At 47.3% G+C, this 20,991-nt stretch overlaps 1 protein-coding gene across 1 annotated transcript in view; it reads left to right on the forward strand.

The window, feature by feature from the left end:
- Window positions 1–20,991, forward strand: part of ZBTB16 (zinc finger and BTB domain containing 16) — a 202,748-nt gene that overhangs the window by 84,365 nt on the left and 97,392 nt on the right. The window contains exon 3 of the mRNA XM_054997477.1: window positions 7,208–7,305. Within this exon, the coding sequence (XP_054853452.1) occupies window positions 7,208–7,305 (98 nt within the window). The remainder of the gene's footprint in view (window positions 1–7,207; window positions 7,306–20,991) is intronic.

Below are 20,991 nucleotides of genomic sequence, written 5' to 3' on the forward strand. Positions count from 1 at the left end.
GAGGCTAGGTTGGAACTTGGAAGACTAGGAAAGGGTGGTGCATGTCAAGGCATCAGGGTCTGGTCTCACATCTTGGTTGGCTTGGGAGAGGAGGAGGCTTGGAGATCCAGGGTTGCTTCCAGAATTGATTTGAGCCAGTTTGGTGTAATAGTTAAGAGCAGCAGGACTCTCCAATACGGGGAGCCGGCTTGATTCCTCACTCCTCCACCTGAAGCCAGCTGGGTGACCTTGAGCCAATCACGGCTCTCTCAGAGCTCTCTCAGCCCCACCCACCTCACAGGGTGCTTGTCATGAGGATAAAAATAACACACTTTGTAAACCACTCTGAGTGGGCGTAAAGTTGTCCTGAAGGGCGGTATATAAATTGAATGTTGTTATTATTATTATTATTTGACCCTCATGTGGGGTGGGAGCTTCTTCTAGTGACACATCTTCCTATTGACTGACTTGCCCAGGGCTTTCTTTCTGGGAAAAGAGGTGGTGGAACTCAGTGGTGGAACTCAGGACCGCACAGTGGTGTCACTTTGGGTTAGCTGGAACAAGGGGGGAGTTTTTAAAAGTTTAAATCGCCCTCGGTGAAAATGGTCACATGTCTGGTGGCCCCGCCCCCTGATCTCCAGACAGAGGGGAGTTTAGATTGCCCTCCACGCCGCTCCGGCCAGAACTCCGTTCCACCGTGTTCCCGCTGAAAAAAAGCCCTGGTCTTGCCTATCACACCCCAGTGCAAATTCTGTATTTCCATCACTCTTTTCTGTCTGTATAATTATGACACATTTCAGGCTCTCAGCCCATTTCACTTTCTACTGTTTCGATGGCTGGTGCATTTCTTTGGCTTTTAGTTGAGAAGTATACCTTGCAGAATCCCTGCATATCTTTCTTTTTGTAGGACAAGAGTGGAGGTGATATTTGTTTGCAAATTAACTTATGTTTGGGCTGATTTTTCAGAAGTTTGAAGTCGGAGTGTGTGCGTGTCTTTGACCTGGCATTTACTCATGACATAGTAGGTGATACGATAGTCCAACCTCATTTTTTGGTCCTTTGGCTAGCGCCGTCTTGAGACTTCTGAGCATCGGGCTGTCCCCTTGGCACGAGGATCTCTTTGATCTTTCGGATTTTCTGATCCCCTTTGAATCATTCAGGCCAGTTAAAGTAATTTTCACTTTATTGGGGGGAATGTATGAAAAGCCGATTTGCCATTTCCAAAGGCTTTTATCAGGTTTCCGAAAGAGCTGATGAGTACGCCATACAGGGCACGTGTTACTCCAGTCTTGCAGCAGCTACACTGGCTTCCTGTGGAGCTCTGGATCAGGTTCAAGGTTCTGGTTTTAACCTATAAATCCCTACCAGCATACCTGACGGAACGCCTCTCCCCGTATGTACCCCGGAGAGCGCTCAGATCAGCAGGTAAACAAACACCTACTGGTGGTCCCTGGCCCCAGGGAGGCTCGGCCGGCCTCGACCAGGGCCAGGGCTTTCTTGGTCCTGGCCCCAGCCTGGTGGAACTCTCTGCCGGAGATACTCGGGCCTGCCAAGATCTTGTATCCTTTTGACGGGCCTGCGAGACAGAGTTGTTCTGCCAGGCGTATGGTTGAAGCCAGTCCTAGGTCCATCAAACAAGCCTCCCTGCTGGTCTCTTGTGAGTGGGAAGGGGGGGCTATATAGCCACCTGCCACCCCCAAACGTGAAGTATAGCAGGATGATTCCGACCTGCACCTCCCTTCTCCTCTATGTATGGTGGATAGGGAAGAATGAAGGGGGGGCTCCATCTTAAGATTTTAAACCTATGTTTACTGAAGTTTTTGATTTTATCGCATTAAGATGTTTTTATCTTCTGTGTTGTGGGCATTATTTTTCAGCCCTCCTGTCCTTTGCAAAACGTGTGTGGCTGCAGCCTCATTTCAAGTTGCCTTTCTTCCCTTTCGGTTTACATGTTTTGAACGGGTCTTGTGAAGGTCCCAACCAGGGTCCAGAAGGTGAAATACCTGAGATGGATCTTTCTTTGTTGGGGGCTCCTTAGTTGCAGTCCACATCGAAGCGTTCCTTGTTTGCAAACCCTTTGAAAAGGTCAGCTCTTTTTTTTTTTACTTGAACCTGTTTTGGTTTGCAATTTGCCTTCTTCTTTGACGTAATTGTAGGCCAGTTTTCAACCATTATGACTTTCAGATAGTAACAGAAGAATATTTAAATATAACTACTTAAACAAAATAAATAGTTTTAAATGACATTTAGTGACAGAGACAAAACGAAACATCAGATGAAATGGCAGAACAAAGTCAACTCGCTGTGAAATTGTCAGGTCAGCTCACACAGAAAAAGCACAAACATCTTCACGCCTCCCTAAAAGGCATGGAAGGAGTGTGCTGACCTGAGCTCCAGGAGAGAGAATGCCACAGTTGTGGAGCCAAGACCATAAAGGCTCTGCTCCTTGTTGTTGTTGTTGTTGTTGTTGTTGTTGTTGTTGTTGTTGTTGTTGTTTATGTTATTTATAGTCCACCTTTCTCACTGAGACTCAAGGCAGATTACACAGTGTGAGATTAGTACAGTCAGTATCAAGGACAATTTCATAAACAATGCCGTAGGGTAAATAAACACAATTTTACGAAGACATTAGCAAGAAGAATCCAATACAGAGTTGAAGAAATGCTGAAACAGAACATGAGCAGTTCTAGGGCTGACATTAGACCACAAGAAGCACAGGTAGCACATAGGAGGACATATTTAAAGCAACAAATAGTACGTAAGGCAGCATAGTGGTGAAGTCTATGGTCCCTAAACACATTAGCAAAGCATCTGAGAGCCCCTCCCTACAATACAAAAGCCTTTTTGAATAATTCGGTTTTGCATCATTTGCGGAAAGCTAGAAAAGTGGGGGCTCTCTTGACCTCCTCAGGCAGGGTGTTCCACAGGGTAGGGGCCACCACAGAGAAAGCCCGTGTGCGGACTCCTGTTGATTTTGCCCATGTACAATTGGTGCCCCGTTGAAATGCCAGCACAGTTGGTTCCAAGATGGCAGCTGTGCTGTCTGATATAGGAGGAAAGCTGACCTTCCTTTGAGTGATCCCAACAACAACAACAACAATAACAGCAACAACAACAGCAACAGCAACAGCAACAACAACAGGCAGGATATCAACTGGACAGTTGCCAACAGCCGCACCGCTTGTGAACAATATGAACGCAATTATTGCTGGAGCATGAATTGGGACTTGATGAAGGTGGCTTGTGTGGAGAGCCCCACTTTCTGGGGTTTTTGGAACCTTGAGAGTTTAGAGGTCAAGACTGGAATGTTAAATTAGGCCTGGAAAAAGACTGGCAACCAATGATACTCTTTTACGGCTGTTGCGGTGAGTTTGCAGGACTTCGCTCCCATTGAAACAGGCAACCGCTTTCTGTCCCAGCTGCAATGTCAGAGGTGTCTTCCAAGACAGCCCCATCAAAAGCTTCATCTAGATAGAACCAAAGCAGCATTGAAGCACAAGGGAAAGATCCCACATTGGGAGCTGCTGGATAACCAACTCCAGGTGCTAAAGATCTCTCTGAACTGCAGCCTCCCGTGTCTACAGGGAGGAAGCCAGAATTTAAAAAATGTCCGTAAGAATCTGCCACTGAATTGGGAATTCCTTCTCTACCAATAATCATCCATTGTTTTTGCACTGATGCAGAATTCATGGCTAATTCAGGAATGGAGTGATTTTTAAAAAATTGATTTTTGTCCTCCTTGCTTTTATTTTCATGGAGCTCAGAATGGTGTTCTTGGAAGTCATCTTCTGTGCTCCCCGGGGCAACTTCCCTGTATGCAGAGGAATCCCCACTGGCCCAGAGGTCACCCAGCAGGCTTCTTGCTTGTGCTCCTCGCGATGCTCCTTGGCTGTCCTATACCCTGGTGGGGCAGGGCAGGCTGACCTGCGGCCTTGGGACAGTTCTGTGGCACTGTGTGCTATGCACGATGTGATCCAAAAGTCAGTGGGTCTCTGGGCCTGATGAGGCACCCTCAGAGGTAGCAGGAGGAAGTGCCATGGCAACTGGGCAAGAAGGGACCAGGGGCCAGCTGAAGAGTCTTGGTGCACGGAGAGTGAGGTGTGTGCTAGGTGGCAGTTAACGATGCGTGGAGTGAGCTGCATTCGCCTTTCTTGACTCACCCTTGTTGGGGCAGCACGCGAAGGCCAGGCCAAGCAATTCAGAGGGTCTTTTGCTGAAAGTGTCCAAGAGTGATATCTGAGTCCAGCCCCTCAGCCTTCCCTGTTACACAGTTCCAGAGGAGTTAGCCATGTTCGTCTATAGTCGCAAAATAGTAAAGAGTCCAGTAGCCCCTTTAAGACTAACCAACTTTATTGTAGCATAAGCTTTCGAGAACCACAGCTCTCTTCGTCAGATGCATCTGACAAAGAGAGCTGTGGTTCTCGAAAGCTTATGCCACAGTAAAGTTGCATCTGACAAAGAGAGCTGTGGTTCTCAAAAGCTTATGCCACAGTAAAGTTGCATCTGACGAAGAGAGCTGTGGTTCTCAAAAGCTTATGCCACAATAAAGTTGCATCTGATGAAGAGAGCTGTGGTTCTCGAAAGCTTATGCTACAATAAAGTTGATTAGTCTTAAAGTTGGTTAGTCTTAAAGGACACAGTGAGGAGCAACTGTAGCTTGAGGTCCCTCTGCTGCTGCCCCCCCCCCCCCCCGGAGGCTGCCATTCGTTGAAGGCTTGCCCGTGAGCGTTTTTGTTCCCTTTCCTGGGGCACTGGATTGTGTTTGTGTCTTATGATCTCTCGTCTTAGAAATTCTTGGCTGGCGTGCGCTCCTTAAATATTTGTGCCATGGGCTGTTCCTAAGAAATGACCAATGTATCATCCTCTGACATTATGAAATAAACCAAGAAAAGGAATATGCTTGTTTTTCTTGCTTAATGTTTTTCATAATTGTAGCTTGCCAAACAACTGCTCATGTGTGGTTTGGTGTTGTTGTTTTTTTAAACCCAGTTTTTATGGCTGTTCTCTCCATTTCTGGAGTGTACATCTCTGTTAACATTTTAAAATAGCGGCACCTGATGCCCTCTTGCACGGCATCTTTCTGTCAACCGTTAGGCAGGGCCAGGGTGTCTCTTGGGAGATTTGGACCTTCTTTCTACAGAAATGGCGATTACCTTATTTGAATTCTGGCCAGTCTCAGAGTTCCTTGAAAGCTTCACCCAAGCCGGAGCCTAGAAATTTGCCGTGAAATTTCACTTTTGGTGAAATTCTGTGGCAACTCTACATATTGCTTTACTATTGCTGGGTTGGAAGATAAGTGGATTTCCCCTGCTCTTTTTTCATGCTTAACACCATCTGGACATGTAAAAATAAGGGTTCCAGAAGTATAAATTACAGAGTGCAGAATCCTGTTTCTTTCTGCCAGCCATTGGGTTCTGTGGAAGATTAGATGAGCCGTGGGACACTGGAACCATTTGACAAATGCTTAATTTGGCTGGTGCATGCCTGTTACATTTTTGTTTTACACATATGTGTGAAAATGTAAAATAGATGCACAACATGTAATTTTGCAAATATGGGTTCAGCTGCCAGTTCAGTGAGGCCAGATTTACACCAAGTAATGTTTGAAATGACCTTTTCAAATACTGGCTTGCCAAGGCTTGCTGCTTTAACCTGGAGAGTCTGGGTGAATATGAGGTGACGCCTCTTTATGCTCTTGGATTCCAGCAAAGTGGCTTGCTTGAGAAGTATAGTAACAGCAGAGCAGTCCATCTCAGACTTCTAGTCCCTGTGCTCAGAATATGGACTTTTGTGGCTTGTAATGGCCAGTTTGGGTGGGATTTCTCCTCCCCTCCCAGAGTGGGATTTCTCCTCCCCTCCCAGAGTGGGATTTCTCCTCCCCTCCCAGAGTGGGATTTCTCCTCCCCTCCCAGAGTGGGATATCTCTTCCCCTCCCAGCACATTGGGGTTCTTCCAACACATCCATCATTTTACGGCTGGTTAGTAAAGGGCAGTATTCAAAGGGATACTTGGGTTGTGAAAATCCACATATTCTGAGGCTTTGATTTGTATACCTTTGACATAGGAGAGAGGTGTGTGCGTGTGTGTGTAGATTGCATTGACATGTACTAGGGATGATAAAAGTTGGATATTTCTCCCGATCTCTAATTCATCTTTTGATGCGTTGATTCCCAGCCTTCTGTCTGCATTTCTGCCCGCCCGGCGCTTGTCTGTTGTTCCTGCCTGCCACTCATTTCCATGATTCTTTGCGGTAGTGGAGAGTGCCGTCAAGTCATAGCTGACTTATGGCGACCCCTAGTGGGGTTTTCATGGGAACAGTCTAACAGTGGTGGTTTGCCATTGCCTGCAACTGTTGTCTTCGTTGGAAGTCTCCCATCCAATTACTAACCAAGACTGACCCTGCTTATAATTCTTTACAAAGGTGGAAAAGCGCTTTAGCGTCCCGCTCTCAGCTGTCCTTGCCAGCAGTCTAGAAAGGTAGGCTATCAGGAGGCTGGGAAATTCCTGCATCAGCCTGCCTGGAGTTCTTCTTGCTCTAGTGGACAGGTTTCCCATTGTGTAGATGCAGGCTGTAGTTGCCAAAGAGTAAAGAGTCCAATAGCACCTTTAAGACTAACCAACTTGATTGTAGCATTAGCTTTCGAGAACCACAGCTCGCTTCGTCAGATCTGACGAAGAGAGCTGTGGTTCTCGAAAGCTTATGCTACAATCAAGTTGGTTAGTCTTAAAGGTGCTATGAGACTATAAGAAAGGTTCCAAAAATAAGCATGTGGTTGAGTATGCATTTGAACTTGGGTCCAACCCCAACTGCTACAGTTGTGTGGTGGTTTAAAAACCTTCCCTGGCTTTTTGGATGCTTCTGGAGGAGTAGATCAGATCCGCTAATGTCCCAGCCTGCAGCAGCAGAATCTTGTTCATCACTTTCCTCTCCTTGCTGATGAGATTTCCGATGCTTGCAATTATTCCTCTGCAGCTTCTGTAAGAGAGAAGGGTGGGGATATTTAGGTAATCCAGCTAATCCATTTCAGTGCTTGCTTTAAATGAAATTTGGGGTGGTTTTTTTTTCCCCCTTTTGGCCTCTCCACTTCCACATGAACTGGTGAGAAAATCTGAGAAAAGTACCGCAAAGGCCAAAGTATCGACAGGTTAAACTACTCCCCCCCCCACCTCTGCATTTCTGGCCATGCTGCTACAGCAGGCTCACTTCTGTCTTTGTGTGTTTCCTTAGAAAACTGCACAGTGGAATGAAGACATACGGGTGCGAATTATGCGGGAAAAGGTTCCTTGACAGCCTGCGCCTCCGGATGCACTTATTGGCCCATTCAGGTAAGTTTGGAAAGGTTGAGGGAGCTCTGCTTGCTTCCATCGTCCCTCGTGTGATGCTGTTTGGCTTGGCCGGAAATTGGAATCCACTGAAACCCTGGCCAAGGAGTTTGCCATTGGAGTACCCCAGAAGACGGGGCTAGATGTTGCCCTGAGTCTTCTCCCAGGGGTCCTGTGTTCATGCAGTGTCTTATACTGGACAGCTCAGTTAGCGTCCCTCCACGCTGTTTTACACAGGCACCAGCTCATTTTCTACACGACTGTGTGAGTTCAGATCCCGTTTGGTGTGGGGAGAGGGAGAGAGGGAGGGAGTGCTTTTTGGACTCTGCCAGCATCACATTTAAACCGGGCTCCATAGATGCGAGCCCCTTTAAAGATACCATCCTGATGGGAACGTAATTGCCCTCCTTATTTAACAATAGATCCTCCTTCATCATAATCAAATGTTGGGCAGTCGGGGTAGAGAATGATGAAGAAAAGGTCTGGAGGTGACGACGATTCACTTTTACTTTAAACACTTGAAACGTGTCCCAAACAGTTCACATTGTTATGTTGCAACTTTTACAACAATCCTGTAAAGTAGGCCCGTATGATTATTCCCATATTGCACATGGGGGTGAAGTCTGCAAGAGAATGGCTTACCCTAGGACTCTTTGGGGATTCAAGGCCAAAGCAAGAGGTGAACCAGAGTTGCTTTCTAGTTGTTAGGCTCTCATGCTGGAGGAGGGTGGCCAGAAGGGACCAGGGAATGGTCTCTGTGTTGGAAGGAAAAGGAGTGATTCAGGATATAGAAGCAAAATAGTAGAGAGTCCAGTTGCACCTTTAAGACTAACCAACTTTATTGTAGCATAAGCTTTCAAGAATCACAGCTCTCTTCATCAGATGCATCATCAGCTTTTGAGAACCACAGCTCTCTTTGTCAGATGCATTGTCAGCTTTCGAAAGCTGACGATGCATCTGACGAAGAGAGCTGTGGTTCTCAAAAGCTTATGCTACAATGAAATTGGTTAGTCTTAAAGGTGCTACTGGGCTCTTTACTATTTTGCAGCTAGGGACTAACACTGCTAACTCCTCAGGATATAGATGGTTGGCAAATCTGTACTGCCCCCTCTCCAGTTCTGAGAGTTCTCCAGGAGCTGTTCGCATGTTGTCAAACTTCTTCCCTATCATAAAGACTAGAAACATGGCTTTTAAAAACACACTTGTATTCCCCCCATGCAAAAGCACGGGACAAATTCAGGTTTTCCGCTGCAGATGCATGAAATTGAAAGTGCCCCCTCCCTTCACCTTGTCTCCGAGGTATCAAACTAGCTGGTTGCCCTTATTCTAGATGGTTAGATGTTTCCACAGCCTGGTCTTGTCTTCCCTGAGGCTTGTTCTTAACTCCTTAATTGTGTAGATGCTAAAGCACAGCCCTGAATCACAGACGTTGAATCCTCTGTGGCTGATTACTGTTCGATCCTGTCCTTCAGCTTCCCGGGTGTTCAGGTGCGGTTCCCCCTGCCCCCACCCCTTCGTCTTCACTCACAACGTGGTTTGCATTTTTTGTGTGCGTCCTGAATCCAATGTTTTCCACCTTTGAGCATCCGCTGAAGTTTCATTAGCAAAACTGTTGCGGAATTAGGCACTCGCTACCTTTAATGAATCTCGCTATTGGGTCCAAATTATGCAGGGTCCTTTAATTAAATAGACGTAGAGGGGGTTGGAATGCAAAGCTAGTGCGCCGACTTGGCACTCTGCAAGTTAATTCAGTCTCAGACTTTTCTTGCATGTGCAGCTCCATGCACAATTAGTTTTGGGTTTGGGGGCTTCTCCCTCCTCCTTAGGAACACACGGAAGAGCCAGCAGTCGCTGAATTTCCACAGAACTGGATGCTAATTTTAGTCGTTATGAGCATAGAATTAAGCCCTACTGGATTGGACCGAAGTTCCATCTGATCCAGTATCTTTTTTTCATGCAGTGGCCAACCAGTTGTTCCAGAAGGCCACCAGCCGGGTATGGAGGCTAAAGTTTGCCTTTGTGGTTGCCACCCCCTGCCCCAAGTACTGCCTCTGAACGAGGAGGTTCCTTTTAGCCACCATCGCTTACAGCCCTTATTGGACCTCTCCTCTCTGAATGTGTCTAATCCCCTTGTAAAGCCACCCATGCTAGTGGCTGCCACTACATCCACTGGCAGTGAGTCCCACAAGTTAATCACGCACTGTGCAAGTAGCATTTTTTCCCCAAATGTACTTCATTGAGTTGTAGTAGTTGGGAAGAGGGAGAAAAAAATCCTCTCTATCCCAACCCAATTTTGACTGACCTTCAAAAGTTTAGAAAGAGATGCTTCTAGAAAGGTGGTGTGTTTCCCCCTCTTCCTTGGAAAGGTCTGTATTTGCACAGAGGAAGTTTTGCTATACAAGTTTAATGTGTAAGAACAAGGGATTGTGGGTCCCTGCGGGTAGCTAGTTATGCTTAGCCCAGAATTTTAGGGAGCAAGAACAGAGGACATACAGCATTTGCCATTCCTTACCTCTACTACAAGAAATTTTTTTTGAAAAATGGACTGGACCCAAAGTGCCAGCGATTTAAGAGCAACACTCAGCCATGTTGTGCTTTTTGTCTTCTCGGAGGGCAGCCCGGGAGCGGGCCGCGTGTCAAGCTCTCTCTGCCTCTCAGCTGTGTTTTCCCTCCTCCCCCCCCTCCTTCTCTGGCGCACGCTGGCTGTGTTTGTTGTAGTCGTTTTGGCCCTGTGCCAGAGCCTGGCTGGCTGCCTGCTTTGCGGGTACAGTATGTACAGTGAGCGTTGAGCCAAGTTTGTCATCATGAAAGATTAATTTTTTTTCTCTTCCTGCTTGGGTTGGAGGGAGGAGGGAGCAGCTCTGATGCTCAAAAACAGCCGAGTTAAATTCCAGCGCTCTTGTTTACGAAGCTCTTTTCCCCAACCCTCCTCTACCCCCTCCTCTTTTCCTTCCCCTCGGGCACATGAGACTGGCTGGCACTCAGCTGGCTGAAGGAGGGCCTCCACTCCATGCTCCAATACTGGTTGTTGTTTTTTTTTTTTTGGTAATTGATGGGTTTGTGGGTGTGCAAAAAGATTCACCGATTGTGGAATTAGATGTCAGCCCCATCAGAGGCATATCCCACGCTCTGCCTCTCCCTTGCCCTGTTTCTTACTCCCATGTTTGGGTACTTCTGATGGCAGCTGTAAAACATGGAACTTAATTGATGGTTTGTTTGCAACTCATTTTGGATGTGCATTAACTAATCAAGTGTTCATGAGAGATATCTGATATAAAGATCATTTTTTTTTCAAGTAATGACCCACCAATTAAATAACAGGACTGATCAGGGTCATCAAAATTGCCACATGCCTTACTGAGGTCACTGCCCTGTACAAAGAAACATGTGTATTGGGGGGGGGGCACATGGTGCAAGAATTGAATCGATGCTTGGCTTTGTGATGCCTGAGTGCAGAGCACTGTGTTGGGCTCCGAAGGGCACAAGCCAGCCACAGAGAGAAGAACCTGAGCTTCCCACCGGTCTCCCACCAAGTGTGGGGTTATGCAGTGTCCACTGGCCGGCTGCCCGATGTATGGGTACAGCATGGGGCTAGGTAGTACCCTTTGTGAGCTGACCCACGTATGAGTTGCAGTACGCTGTCTGTCCGCTTCCCTCCCCCTATGTTGAGGGGCAGGAACCTGGAATCGACCCCATCTTGGGACAGTTATTATCTGTGGATTTTATGAGTTGAACTGTTGTTTTGATGAACTATTGTTTAATATTTGTATTGTATTTTATAACTGCTGTACCTCGCCCTGAGCCTGCTTGCGGGAAGGGCGGGTTAGAGATGTAATAAGTAATAATAATAACCCAGCTTTGGGCTGGGTTTTGAGTACCCCGGAGGAGCTCTTGGCTCAACTTACCTTTGGCATCACTTGGGGACTGTTTTTTGTTTTGTAATATGTTTAGGTGGGGAAGAATTTTCCCCTAGATCAGATTAATGGTGAATATGCAGGCTCTTCTGTTTTAATAATAATAATAATAATAATAATAATAGAGATCTATGAGAAAATTTCACAGAGGAGGAAGAGAGGGTGCCGTGTAAAGAAGAAGATGTTTTCCCCTCTTGCCTCTCCCTGTCTGGTCCATGGACATATCAGTTGTTGGAGGTAAATGGACACCCACCCAGATCCAATCTGATCACGGCTGCAGTTTGCCTGTGTGACCTTATTTTCCACGGGAGGCCTGCTCAGAGGCACCCCCGATGGCGTCCGTGAGGGTTTTCTCCTTGTTTTTCTTTTCAAGCTCTTGTCCTGCACTACACCACAAGACCCTTCTCAGCCCTGCTGCCTGAATCCTGTTAAATGCAAAGCCAGCGCATGTTTCCTGCCACGTGTTCTCCTCTGACCTGGAATAAAAGATGAAGGGTTTGCAAGTGAAGCTTCTGTCCATGTGCACCCTTCATTTTAGGATCAGTGCTGGCAGTCAGCTTTTCTCTCCCCCTGACCAGTCTTCTGACTAGTTCTGCCTTGTTTTAACCTGCTCTACCTCCAAGGAGCCTGGGGTGGCTTGTGGGGCTGTCCCGTCCTCTGTTTTATCCTTGCAATGTATCCTTATCCTCGCCTTTACATTGACAGCAACCCTATGAGATAGCTCAGGGATGAGGGAGGGTGACCAACCCAGGGTCACCCACAGAGATTTTATGGCTAAGAGGGGATTTGAACCCAGGACTCCTCAGTCCTAGCCCTCTATCCTATACTGTGCAGAATCTGCAGATCGGGGAATTGTCATAAGTGGACAGGGAGAAACTGCCCCTCTGAGACAAGCTGATGCCCAAAAGCACCCTCTTGTGGGTGGCAGTTCGCCACCATGGCGCCTCTTGTTTTTCAAGTGTGTGACTTATTCTCTCATAAGTAGGAGCTGCGATGAAGTTATCTTGATCCCGGGGCTCCTGAGGTTGTGGTCTGGTGCATGCAGCGGCTTCCCCGTGATATTTCAGCATCACTGACAGCCCTCTTTGTGTGTGCACCTGACGTGGCATTCACTGGCAAGCCCACGTGTGCCCGCACTCCATTGTGGCAGGGAAGGAGCTTTGGATCAGCATTGTCTCGCACGCACTGCTGCAAACTGCACAAGGAGGTCCGTCCCCGCTTGCCTTATAATGAATCAGACCATCAGCCCACCAGGGTCAGTATTGCCTACTCAGACTGGCACTGCTCTCCAGGTGAAGGTCTTCCAGATCTCCTGTTACTTGACCTTTTTTAAAAAAATCAGAGCTGCTGGGGGTTGAATGTGAGACCTTCTGTCGGCCCGGCAGATGCTCAGCCACTGCGCCGTGGCCCCACCCCATTCCTTCTTCATGTGGGCTGTGTGCCAAGGGTGCTTTTCTTTCCAGCTTTGGAGCATGCTGGGAGTCTCACCATGGCCCTGTGATTCTTGCCGTTGCCAACAGCATCTCCAGGCGCAGAGGCGTGCCTTTCAGCCAGGAGTTTGCCTAGCCACTATCTTGCGCTGCAGATTTGCGCATTTAAAAGGCTGTAGGGCAAACGGTAACAACACGTGTCGAGGCAGTGTTATGAAAGTTGTTCCCATAGGAGGAGCAAGTGGAGAAACTCTTTGAAACGGGGCTTCTTGCCAATAAAATTGTTGCCTTTGCATTTAAAGGCTGTGTGGGTGTGTTTTCTCATGGCGGTGTTTATGGTGACTCTTTCATCTGTGCATGGAATAATTATGGCTATCTGAAAAGGGTGCACACACCCCTGTTTGTTAACCTGGACTTATGGCAGGTGGGGAATGGTGTCCAGGAAAGACAGAATTCCCATGAGACATCTACTGGTAGGCAGCTAGAAGCTCTGGCGCCAGACCTGGCCTTGCTGCTTGGCCCCTAAACCAGCTGTGCTTTTCTACTGACCGCCTTTTAGCCTTCTCATAGCAGCTGAATTCCAGCAAGAGGAAGTGGGCTATTGAGAGGCAAAAATGCCCCCTGGAGTAGCAAAATGCAATTTGGCCATTGCCAAGCGGAATGGAGGGTTTTAAAGTGGGATACCTGCAGTCAAGTTGCATATGAATGCAGTGGCATTAGGCAATATTGTGTGTGCGCACATGCACGCACACGCGCGCGCACACACACACACACACACACACACACTGGCCTTATGCTCTGGTGTTTTTTTTGCTGAGAGGGCTGGGACATCACAGCAAAGTTAGCGAGCGGCTGGACTCCCCGCACTGGCCAGATAGCAGAGAACAGAGGGGGACTTTCTTAAACCCCTGAAGTGGCGCTCATGGCCACTTTGTTCTGCACATGCCACTATCAGAGAGCAAGACACTTTGCAAAGTAACTAGAGTCCAAATGTTGGGTTCCTGCCCTACAGTGTTCGCAGCTGAACTGTGTAGGATGCTTCCAGCCTTAGCAATTCTTCCCGTCACGGAACATATCAGTGGTGAAATACAGGGGTCTGCAAATTCTCTCCTGCCAGGGGCTAGAGTTTGAGCAGTGCTTGGGCCATGTTGGGCTTCTCCAGTGCTCTCCTATTGACCTTCTCGTGCTGCAAAGCCCCCCAAAGAGGGAGGCTGTTTCCTCACCTCTGCTGCCTTTTCTTCCATCTGATGTGCGATCTGCATGGCAGGATGGCGAGGTGCTGTCGGCTTTCCGACATTGGCTGTTTGTGTGACAAGAATAGAGAAGTGCCCCACTAGACAGACGGCTGGATTCCGGGGCCTGGTGCAGGCGAGGACACAAGAGTGTGGAGCAAGTGGCCGCTGTGCACATCGGCTAACAAAAGATGGGCCAGATAGTCACCGGCGGCTCTCTTCAGCTGGCTCATTTGGATGCAAGACCCTTCCCCAAATCCCATGTGTCTTGTGATAATTGCAGGGGCTGCCTTCCTCCTGTCCAGCAACAGGCAGCTGCCTTTTGGCGGAAGAGTTAACAAAACATGTTTCAGAGATGGGTAGAATTCATGTAGAGGAAGAACCAGTTTCCCTACCTTCCTCACCACGTTACCCTCGCCCCCCCCAGCCCTCCTGCTGCTTCATTTCTAAGCCTGCCTCTGCAAACAGGATCTGGCCCTCTTGGGCCCAAGTTCCGAGATAGATTTCTCCCCCATTTCCTGTTCACTCACTGAAGCTGCGCTTTGTGTCAGCATTCTTTTTTCCCCACCACCACCACGCCATCCAGAAGCAGGAATGTCCATGAATATTCCGTGGTATTTACCTTGCTACCTTTAAAATAATTCCTTCGGAACTGGGCCATCTTTTGGGGGTTATTTCTCTGCCCTTTGATCTCCTGTTGTTCCCCAAATCTATCTGAAATTGACTTGCCAACCGTGTACGCCCGCCTTTAAAAGCTATTTTTTCCTCCTCCAAGTAATGGGTTGTATCAAAGTTTTTAAGAGGAAAGGGAAGTGTTCGTTTTATTTTGGGTGTTCCCCCTCCCTCCTGCCCTCCCCTTCTTGCCACCTTGAATTTTGGCCGCTGTCCCGAATTTATTCCCAGAGTGATGTCATCGGCTTGCCGGCAGGTCTAGATGTTCTGCCAGCATTCCAGAGAGTTTATGATCACTCGCAGATGTGCATCCAAGAACACACTGTACCCAGAGCAGGAATTAATGCGGGCTTGAGCGCCGTCCAACCCTCATACACAGGAGAGGAGAGAGAAAGAAAACACAAACTGTTTAATACTGTTTATAAATTATACACTTGCTGATGAAAAATACATTTCTTTCTCCCCCCCCCCCACTACTCTTTCTCCCCCCCACCCCACCCCGCCTCGAGAGTTTAAGCTGACTGGAATAATACAGTTTTTCTTTTTAGCTCCTGTTCTGGCAAAGACCTTCACTCATGTTGCTGCACAGCTGGCGTATTTCTTGTTCTGCCCCCCCACCGCCCGTCTTTACCTGATGAAATATATTTTATTTCACAGCACTCCTGTTTGCTGCTCATTGTTCTTTTAAAAACCTCTTTCCTTTTGGATGCTTTCTGCCCTTCATGGCGTTCCGAAGAGCCAGTTTTGGAGCCAAGGAAGCCACTAAATGGCAGATGCAGCAGTCTTGTGGCCGTGGCTGATGCTAAACGAATGGGCTCCCCGCCCTCTCGGCTAGTTCTGGTTCTAAGCTTCTAGTCCTTCATGCAAGGGTTGGAACCTTCTCAAAGTTCAGAAGAGGTCGCTGCAAAAAAAAACCCCTCCCCAATTGTCTTGTGGGGTGGGGAGAGAGGAACATCTCTGTGGCTACCAGCTTTAGCTCCAGTGAGCTGCTTTATCCCAAACCTCTGCCCTGATTCCCATGTGCCCTTTTAATATACGCCATCCAAAACATGCTCTCCGTTTTTGCATGGCTTTTGTAGGTTTTTTTTAAAAAAAGCACAACAAAAAAAAACTTGCTAATGTTTATCATTTGCCCAACAGGCTCGACAGATTTCTGTTTCCTGTCGTGCATCTCGGCTTTAAAGGCCCCTTGTTGCTAAGTAGCAGCCTCCCCTGTACTGTAATGGGCTGATTGTGTATTCCGTTCAGCGCTGGATCTTATTTTTGTATGCAAGGCAAAGTGTTTTGATGGAGGACGATTGCAGAAGTGTCTGGAGGCTGTTTTGGAGTTTTATAGGCCGTACAGTACACTGTGTGCCTTCTGAAACAGAACACAGGCTTGTTGGGTTTTGGATTCTGTTTGTCATTTTTTCCCCTCTGAGCACAACTGTGGAATACAGCATCCCTCCAAGGGGGAGGGGGCAGCAATTATGTAATCGCCCTTGCTTTCTCTCTGCTCCCCCACCCCGCTTTGTGTGTGTGTGTGTGTGTGTGTTGATAAACCACAATAACAAATGGGCCCCAAACAGAAATTCTCCCCCTCCCTGCCTTTCTTTTCTTTTGCACCCTCCATCTGACTATGCTGACAGTTGTAAATTGTGAAACACCCGTGTTGTGTTCCTCTTCCAGCATGTTGTCTCTTGGGCTAGGTTGGGCCTCATCCTGTACAGTTGTACGCTTTGAAACTCCACCTGCAGCCTTCCCTTTCCTTCAGCTTCCCCCTCCTTTCTTGTTGGATATAATTTTTGTTTAAAGAAGGTGACGGGGTGTGTGTGTGTCTGTGTGCATGCCAGAGCGCAGGCATGCGCTCTCATTTGTCTGAAAGGAATCAAGAGGCAGAATTGATGTCTTGGAGTTATGCTGGAAAAGCTCTCAGCCTCCCTTGCTTGTCTGCTCACAGAGAGGAGGGAGGTTGAGAGGCAGCAGCCATCTATCTTTGGGCCCATATTAGCATGGGGCTGGAGCACGTTGCTGCCGCCCTGCACGTGAGTGGAAGAAGGCTGGCCCGGAGAAAAAGGTGAAGACGTGGCAGGAGCCCGTGGCAGCATGTACTGCCCAACCCAGCTCAGAGAGGGGGGCCAGCAAAGTTCCCGGTTCAAATTTCTCCCCACCGTCTATTCAGTACATCACTTCCAGCGTGCTGCCCTTTCTCAGAGCCAAGCTAGAAGTGACGAGTGACACTTGGACGGCAAGTGAACAGACTCACGTCTATTCCTCCCTGTTCACTTGCCGTTCACTTGCGCTCTACGTGAACAGGGAGGAATAGACGGGAGTCTGTTCACTTGCCGTCCAAGTGTCACTCGTCACTTCTAGCTTGGCCCTCAGTCTCTGCTCCCGGTCACTGCTCTGAGGAGGAGGAGGAGGGCCTGCCTCACAGGGCTGTTGCAGAGGTATGATACAGTCTAGATAAGAAAATACAGGCAGGAACCAAAGGACTAGGACCTGAGGGAGCCGGATGGATACTCCACTCTGAATTTTTTTTAATTGATTCATTTATATCCTCTTTGTTGGGGACCCAAAGTGGTTCATGTTACTCTCCTCTTCTCAGTTTAATCCTCACAACACCCCTGTGAGGTAGGTTAGGCTGAGAGTGTGGTTCCATGGCAGATTGGAGCTTTGAGCATGGTCGTAGTCTGAAACTCTCACCGTTACAGCCCTCTGGCTCTCTCTTTAGCCCAGCTACACCCTCTCATCTGGTCTCTCATCTAATATGTACTTTCGGTAGGGGAGGGGTGTGTGTGGGGGGTGTGTGTGTGCGCGTGCGTGCGAATTTTTACCTTCTATATGTTAAATCGCAAGGGGAAAAGCTTCTTGTATTGAGATATGCAAAACCAGGGAGGGAGTGATATTTTATCACAGCTGTTTCTTTATAGAATGGGATTTTAATAAGTTATCTTTTCTACTTTAGGTGAATTTAGGAGGGGGGGGCAGAGAAAGAAAACCAGACCAAACCCAGTGGCTTTTTGTGGGCAACAGAAGAAAACAAGGAATGGGGGGAGAGAACAGGCTAAATTTAAAATTGTAATTGGCTGACTTCCACAAGCTTGCGGGTGTTTTAATGACTCATAATAACTTCATTTAAAACCAGCTGAGCAGAAAATAGATTGGAGAGGAGCCTCAGGCCATTATGGATTTCTGTGGGGTTTTTTTTCTCTCGCTCTCTCTCTTTTTCTTTCCTCCTCTTATTTTATTTTATTATTTTTTTTGACAAGCACCGTTTTCGGCAGCCAGGAAGGGCGCTCAGAAGGAAGACTTGGCTGTTTGCTTTCTCCTGGGGTTGCTGGTCTGCCCATGAGAGATTGGATAGAAGGTTTGGGTGCATTTTCTTTTAGACTGATTAAAAATAGATGCCTTGAGGTATTATTTCGGCATCATGAGTTGCGGAGAGCATTTTTTCTTCTTCTTTGCACTTTTGATGTGGTAAACGGAACATAAATAAAATTGTTTTTGAAATTACTGAATTAATTAGGTAGTAAACTGACAGTGGTGCATAAATTTTTCTTCCTGGGTTTTTTTTTTTGTGCAAATCCATATTCCACCCCCCCCTCCTTTTGTATCAGTTACAACACTCAAGTCATAATGCTGAGGCCCACATTTTGTTTTAATTAATCACACCCATACGATCCATTGGCTATCAGGGAAGGGGCTCGGTGATGCTGGTGACATACATATCTGAGAATTGCAGCATCAGAAATATGTGAGTTATGAGGCCACGCTTGGAAGGGAGTGTAGCTGAGAATCATTGCTGGCTGCAACTCGACCGCAGGGCGGCTGCCAAAAACGTGACCGTTCAATTCATGTCTCAATGTAAACAGGCTAAATATATTGGAAGGCCGAGTGTGTGACAAAGAGGGAGCTCATCCCCTGATCTGTTTTATGAGACAGGCAGTCTATATTTTTCACTAACAAAATGACCCTTGTCATGTTGGGTAGTGGATGGAAAAAGGAAAATCAGAGACCCTAGTCCTAGAAGTGGAGGGGACCCTCTAGGTCATCTAGCCAACCCCCCTGCTCAGTGCTGGAAACCCAAAACTAGAGGCCTCCTTGACAGACTGCTTCCAGTCTCTGCTTGAAGCCCTTTATCAAAGGAGAATCGTCCCCCTCCCATAACTGGTTCCCTTGCTGAAGCTTTAGCAACCCAAATCTGTGTTCCTGTATCACAAGCCCATTGGGTCTTGTCTTCCCCTCTGAAACGGAAGAGAACAAGTCTTTGCCCAGAAGAAGTGATCTGTGGGTCACGAAAGCTCATACCCTACCACAAATGTTGTTAGTCTTATAGGTGCTACTGAACTCTTGCTCTTATAGGTGCTACTGAGCTCTTGCTTTTTTCAGTAGCAGAGCTCCCCTCCCACCCCAGTCTTCTGTAGGCTAAACATGCATAGTTCCTCCAACTTTTCCACATAGGACTTGTCATCTAGGGCCCACACCATCTTTCTTGCCCTCCTCTGAACCAGTTCCAGTTTGTCTACATCTTTCTTAAAGTGTGGTACCTAGGCATGGGGCACAAGACTCCAGAAGAGGTTCCACTAGTATGAAGTAGAATTGAACTCTTTGTGTTTATGTGCGTTTGCCTCCCTGCTGTGGGATCCTGGTTGGTGGAGGTTGTGGTGCTCCTCGCCAGTGTAGACGGCATCCATCCCTGTAACGGTCTCCTCCAAATCCAGCATGTTTGAATTTTCTCCGGGAATGAACTTTAGCTGTTCTCTCATGGGATATATTTCTCTGTATCTCTTCAGGAAGGTCGCCATGTTGGTCTGCAGTAGACAGCAGGATTTGAGTTTAGTGGCCCTTTAGAGACCATCAAGATTTTCAAGGTAAAAGCTTTTGAGGGCCAAAGCTTTCTTCTTCAGATATAACAACAACAACAACAACATTCAATTTATATACCACCCTTCAGGATGGCTTAAAACCCACTCAGAGCAGTTTACAATGTATGTTATTGTTATCCCCACAACAACAATCACCCTGTGAGGTGGGTGGAGCTGAGAGAGCTGTGATTGACCCAAGGTCACCCAGCTGGTTTCAAGTGGAGGAGTGAGGAATCAAACCTGGCTCTCCAGATTACAGTCCTGCCGCTCTTAACCTCTACACCAAACTGGCTCCCTATCCGAAGAAGGGAGCTTTGGCTCTCAAAAGCGACTCAGTAAAGAGCTTAGACTTCTACTGGATCCAGCATTGCTGCTACAGAAGCAAGTTAATGCAGCTGTAAAAAAGGCCTTCTCCCAACTCATTCTACCCTGGAAGATGGTCGCCTACCTTGTCATAGCCGATCTGGCCACCTGGATCCACACGGTGGTAATATCAAGACTAGACTACTGTAATGCACTGTACGTAAGTCATTCCTTAAAGTCAACTCAGAGACTCCAGTTGGTGCAGAATATGGAGGCTTGGTTATTATTGGGGAGCTAGATGGAGCATGCATATTTCTCCCATTCTGCAGTCACTCCATTGGCTGACCATCAGTCACTGGGCTCAATTCAGTGTTCAGTAGCAGAGCTCCCCTCCCACCCCAGTCTTCTGTAGGCTAAATCGAAATAATAAATAATAATAAAAATAAGTATTGGCTATCACATACAAAGCCCTTTCTGGCCTTGGTCCCTCATATTTATGGGACTGCCTTTATAATAATAATAACATTTGGTTTATATACCACCCTTTAGGATGACTTAACACCCACTCAGAGTGGTTTACAAAGTATGTCATTATTATCCCCACAGCAATCACCCTGTGAGGTGGGTGGGGCTGAGAGAGCTCCTAGAAGCTGTGACTGATCGAAGGTCACCCAGCTGGCTTCAAGCGGAGGAGTGAGGAATCAAACCTGGTTCTCCAGGTTAGAGTCCTGCACTCTTAACCACTCTGGCAGCTTTGCTCATCTGAACAAGGCCTTCTGCAGATACCACCCTGCAAACAGACAACATCAACAACTGCCTGTACACGTGCATTCTCATTTGTGGTCCCACCTTACGGAACGGCCTGCCTGATGAGATTAGGAGGGCTCCCCCTCTCCTGGCTTTCTGCAAATTATGCAGAAACTGAATTATTGAGGTGGGCTTTTTTACACAGGCAGAACAGCTGTATTGTAAGGAAATGGTTCAGAAAGATGCTTTGATAAAGGGCTAGAGACTGTAGACTACACTGCTGTGTACTGTCTGTTGCTGTAAGTACTCCTTTACTAGGTAGTTTCTGCATTGTTGAACCTGTCATGTTTAATTGTTTATGCTTTTTCAATATCGTTTTAGCTTTGTATCAGATTTCAACTTGTTTTCAAATTTTATGCTATCTGAACCCTGTTGCACTGTTTGTTGGACGTCCCAGCTGCAGATCATATTGAATTAAACTATGCAATCCGCCTTGAGTCTCAGTGAGAAAGGTGGACGAAACGACGCAAATAAAATAGTGAGG

This window comes from Eublepharis macularius, chromosome 14 (assembly GCF_028583425.1).
Source record: "Eublepharis macularius isolate TG4126 chromosome 14, MPM_Emac_v1.0, whole genome shotgun sequence".
NCBI classification, from domain to species: Eukaryota; Metazoa; Chordata; class Lepidosauria; order Squamata; family Eublepharidae; genus Eublepharis; species Eublepharis macularius.